The 4,102-nt window shown below is 37.4% G+C and overlaps 1 protein-coding gene across 1 annotated transcript in view; it reads right to left on the bottom strand.

Moving 5' to 3' along the window:
• LOC106878832 (integrator complex subunit 13) overlaps positions 1-4,102 on the bottom strand; it is a 596,471-nt gene that overhangs the window by 250,785 nt on the left and 341,584 nt on the right. The window contains exon 5 of the mRNA XM_052976283.1: positions 2,430-2,520. Coding sequence (XP_052832243.1) covers positions 2,430-2,520 — 91 coding nt within the window. The remainder of the gene's footprint in view (positions 1-2,429; positions 2,521-4,102) is intronic.

Here is a 4,102-nt window from a genome sequence, read left to right as displayed (position 1 = left end):
TCCACGTTAGTGGTCAACGTTATTTTTTTAAAATGTACCTTAATCCCCTGAGATTCTGAATCTCTTTGATTCTTTAGATGTGCTGGCCTCCTGATAATTAATCGATATTAATTAATATATGATTATTACCAGATTTTATAATTATATATATATATATATAAGCACATACACACACACACACACACACATACATAGACATAGATACAAGTATAAGTGAATGTACATATTATGCCTGCATACCATTAAAGAGATAAATGTCTGAAGCATCAAACTTTTGCTATTTTTTCCCCACTCCTTTTACCCCTTCTGAATCTATGCATTTACAACTTTTCAAGGATGTATAAATACAGACACACATGCAGATCTCTCTCTCTCTCTCTCTCTCTGTTTTCTAAGCATTCCTATTTATATGACTTGTTTTATTCACTCTTAAGCTTAGGCCTGCTTGCATTCACCTACGATCAACAATCAAGTCTCCCTAGATGTAAGCAGGTCCTGTTGTATGACATATATACCTTCCAAAGTGCTATAGTTAATATAGTTAATGGTACATATCACTTAACAGTATGTAGGTACCACACTGTTGTACAGACCACCTAACTGCAAGTGAGTGTGATAGTGTGGTATAGAATATCTACAAGGTATCATAGTATGGTGTAGATAATCTAATGGTGAGTTGGTACCACAATGTGTACAGATCACCCAAATTTTAAGTACCATACTGTGGTACAAATCACCCACATTAGGTATCAGTGTATATATGTGTGTGTGTGTGTGTGTGTGGTGAGGTGTGTGGTTAGGGTGTTGGACTCATGATTGTAAGATTGTGGTTTTGATTCCTGGACTGGGCGATACATTATATCCTTGAGCAAATCACTTCATTTCACATTGCTCCAGTCCACTCAGCAGGCAAAAATAAGTAATCCTGCGATGGTCCGGTGTCCCACCCAGATGGGGAATATATACGCCATGGAAACCGGGAAACCAGCCCTTATGAATAGATATGACCTGAGAAGGAAAATATGTATATATACAGATCAGGTATCTGTATGTAGGTACCACGACATAGCATAGATCAGTCAAGTTTATGTAGGTACCCTGGTGTAGATTATGTTGATATAGGTACCACAGCATAGTACAGATTACCTAGTAAGTATCAAGTCATGATATAGATCATCTATCAGTAGGTACCACAGTAGGATATAGATCACCTAGCTGTCTCTAAGAGGGTACATCAGTGCAATATAGGTTACCTACCTACCAAGGTGTGGTATAGATCATTTTAGTTAGTAGGTACCACAGTGAAATACAGGTCACCTGTCAGGAGGTACCACAGTGTAGTAGGGATCAGTTCACTTTTAGGAAGTACAACAGCATGGTATAGATCATGTGACTGTTCGTAGGTATTTCAATGTAGTACAGATTACCTAAATCTAAGTAGTTGGTACCATAGCACATTATAGATCAGTTTACAGTCAGTAGGTACCATGTGTGGTATACACCACCTAACTGTTGGTGGGTACCTCAGTATGGCATAGTTCACCCAGATGTAAGTAGATACACCAAAACAGTGGCCCCAACAAACATCAGGATCAACAACAACAGTAAAACTGACAAGGATTCAATGAATTTATCATGTTGATTTGGTATTTGTGGATTAAGTTATTTAAGATATTTTGTGTATGAGACATTATGGCACAGCTGTTTCGGTGCAGCTGCAGCTGACATTTTAACAACTCTTTCCTTTCAATGCTTCTCTCATTCTTCCCCCTCTTTCCCCTCTCTTTCTCCCTCCCTCCTTTCTTTCCTCGGTCTCCCTTACTCCCTCTTTCCCCTCTCCTCTCTTTTCCTCACATTACTTTTATCTCCCCTCCTCTCCTTCCTTCCCCTTCCTCCCTCCATCCCTCTCTTCCTCTCTCTTTATCTCCCTCTTTCTCTCCTTTCCTCTTTCCCTCACTCCACTTTTCCATCTGTCTCTCACCCGCCCCCTCTCACTCCTTCTTTCAGTTTGTGCCCATGAGATGGAAAGAGTTTATGCCAATCATGTACAATTAATGAATTATAATCTTTCTCTCTCTCTCTACTTCTATCATTATTTGTATATTTTTCCATGCACGTGTGTGTGTGTGTGTGTGTGTGTGTGTGTGTGTGTGTGTGTGAGTGTGTTTGTCTCCAGTGCAAAAACCAACTGCCTCCAAAACAGGCTCTATGTCCAGTCAGCCATGCCAGATCATTAGCATCCAAAGAGCTGCACCCAATCAAATCATTCCGAGATTCTTCCACCATATTCCATTTTTACTGTGTTTGCATCCTAGTGCCAGCCACAATGGAAAACTAAAGACCAACTCCTAAGCAGTGTTTACCCATCAAGCAAACTCTGGGAACCAGTAACCCCAGTGGAATTATATACACACACAATATACACCTACCTCCTTGAGAGGTTTGTCTGAGATCTTCACTTCATCACCAACTGGAACAATGTGCACCAGGACCAAATCACAATGGTTGATTGGCAGAAGTCTGTAAGGAGATGAAACAACAAAGAACATAACAAAATATAACATTGATTAAATAATTAATTAATTTACAATTATAAAGACATGTTCTTAATTAATAGTTTTAAAGTGTAAGACAACTATAGTGATAATTGATTTCTTTATTTTTTTTTTGTTTTTGGCGTCTTCTCAGTCATTAATTTTCTTTGTTTAATCATAGTTACATTATCGCCATTGTTGTTGTTGTTGTTGTTACCATTAAGGCAGCAAGCTGGCAGAATCATTAGCATGTCAGGCAAAATGCTTAGCAGCATTTCATTTGTCTTTACATTTTGAGTTCAAATTCTGCTGAGGTCTACTTTGCCTTTCATCTTTTTGGGGTAGATAAATTAAGTACCAGTGAAACACCAGAGTTGATGTAACCAACTTTAACTACTTTAACTCATGAGTTTATATAAATTTACCCTCCCCAAAAAGTGTACCCCCGACCAAAAAAGTGCAGAGGAGCAAAAGTGTACATACGCCACTGAATTTATATATATAAATATCAAAACTATAGAACAAAAATGCAATAGAGGATAATAAAACATCCTGACAGACAGACAATACAAAGGTGGACAGAAAAAACAACAAATAGAGGAACAGGCCTTCTCTCCTCAGTCAAGTTTCCAGATTGTCCTTACAGTTTTGGGCAGTTACACATGAAACTGTTCAAATCTGGTTGCCCCCAAAATGTCTAACAGCATTAGAGTTTTTGTGAAAAAGCAAGCAAATGTGTAGGACAAAGACAAAAATGGAGAAAGTTACACAATTACAAATACAAACAACAAGAAAATAACAACAGGTGTCTTTCGACTAATTAAAGGTGAATCAAATTGAGCTGGCGTGTATAGAGTGAAAGCCATACACACACACACACACAATGAGCTTGCTTTTAACGATTACATTCACAAGACTTTGATTGGTTCAGAATTACACTAAAAGAAGGCACCCAAAGAGTCATGCATGGAGATACGCGGCTTAGTGGTTAGAGTGTTGGATTCATGATTGCAAGATTGTGGTTTCAATCCCTAGACCAGAAAAAACACTTTATTTTATGTTGCTCCAATCCACTCAGCTGGCAAAAATGAGTAATCCTGTGACGGATCAACATCCCATCCAGGAAGAGGGGTATACGTGTGATGGAAACAGAAGAAACTGGTCCTTTGAGTATATATGACACAGGAAGGATCTTATCTTTCATTCAAGGTGTCATGCACCAGAGAGACAGAACTCTATAAATACTACAAATATCGAAATATTACATTAAAAAAAAAAAAATCCTAAATATAGCAGCTATCAAAAACTAGAGATATCACAACATGCTGATATCCTAAATATAGACTCTTTACTACAAGAAACCCTGTTGATTGATACTCTGTGAAAATCAATGACAGGACGATAAAAAATTTTTTTGTATATAATGACAACAACAAAGATATCAAGAGAGATATGAGATGAAAGTAGATGAAAATATTTTATCCAAGAAGTCTTCATTTATTAATCAATGATTGCATTTTAGATTTTGTGAGAAACATGAGAAATATATATATGTCACAGAATATGTG

The sequence above is a fragment of the Octopus bimaculoides genome, chromosome 24, assembly GCF_001194135.2.
Source record: "Octopus bimaculoides isolate UCB-OBI-ISO-001 chromosome 24, ASM119413v2, whole genome shotgun sequence".
In the NCBI taxonomy this organism is placed as follows: Eukaryota; Metazoa; Mollusca; class Cephalopoda; order Octopoda; family Octopodidae; genus Octopus; species Octopus bimaculoides.
Note: the sequence above shows the minus strand (reverse complement) of the source record. Positions and strands in the feature narration are given on the sequence as shown.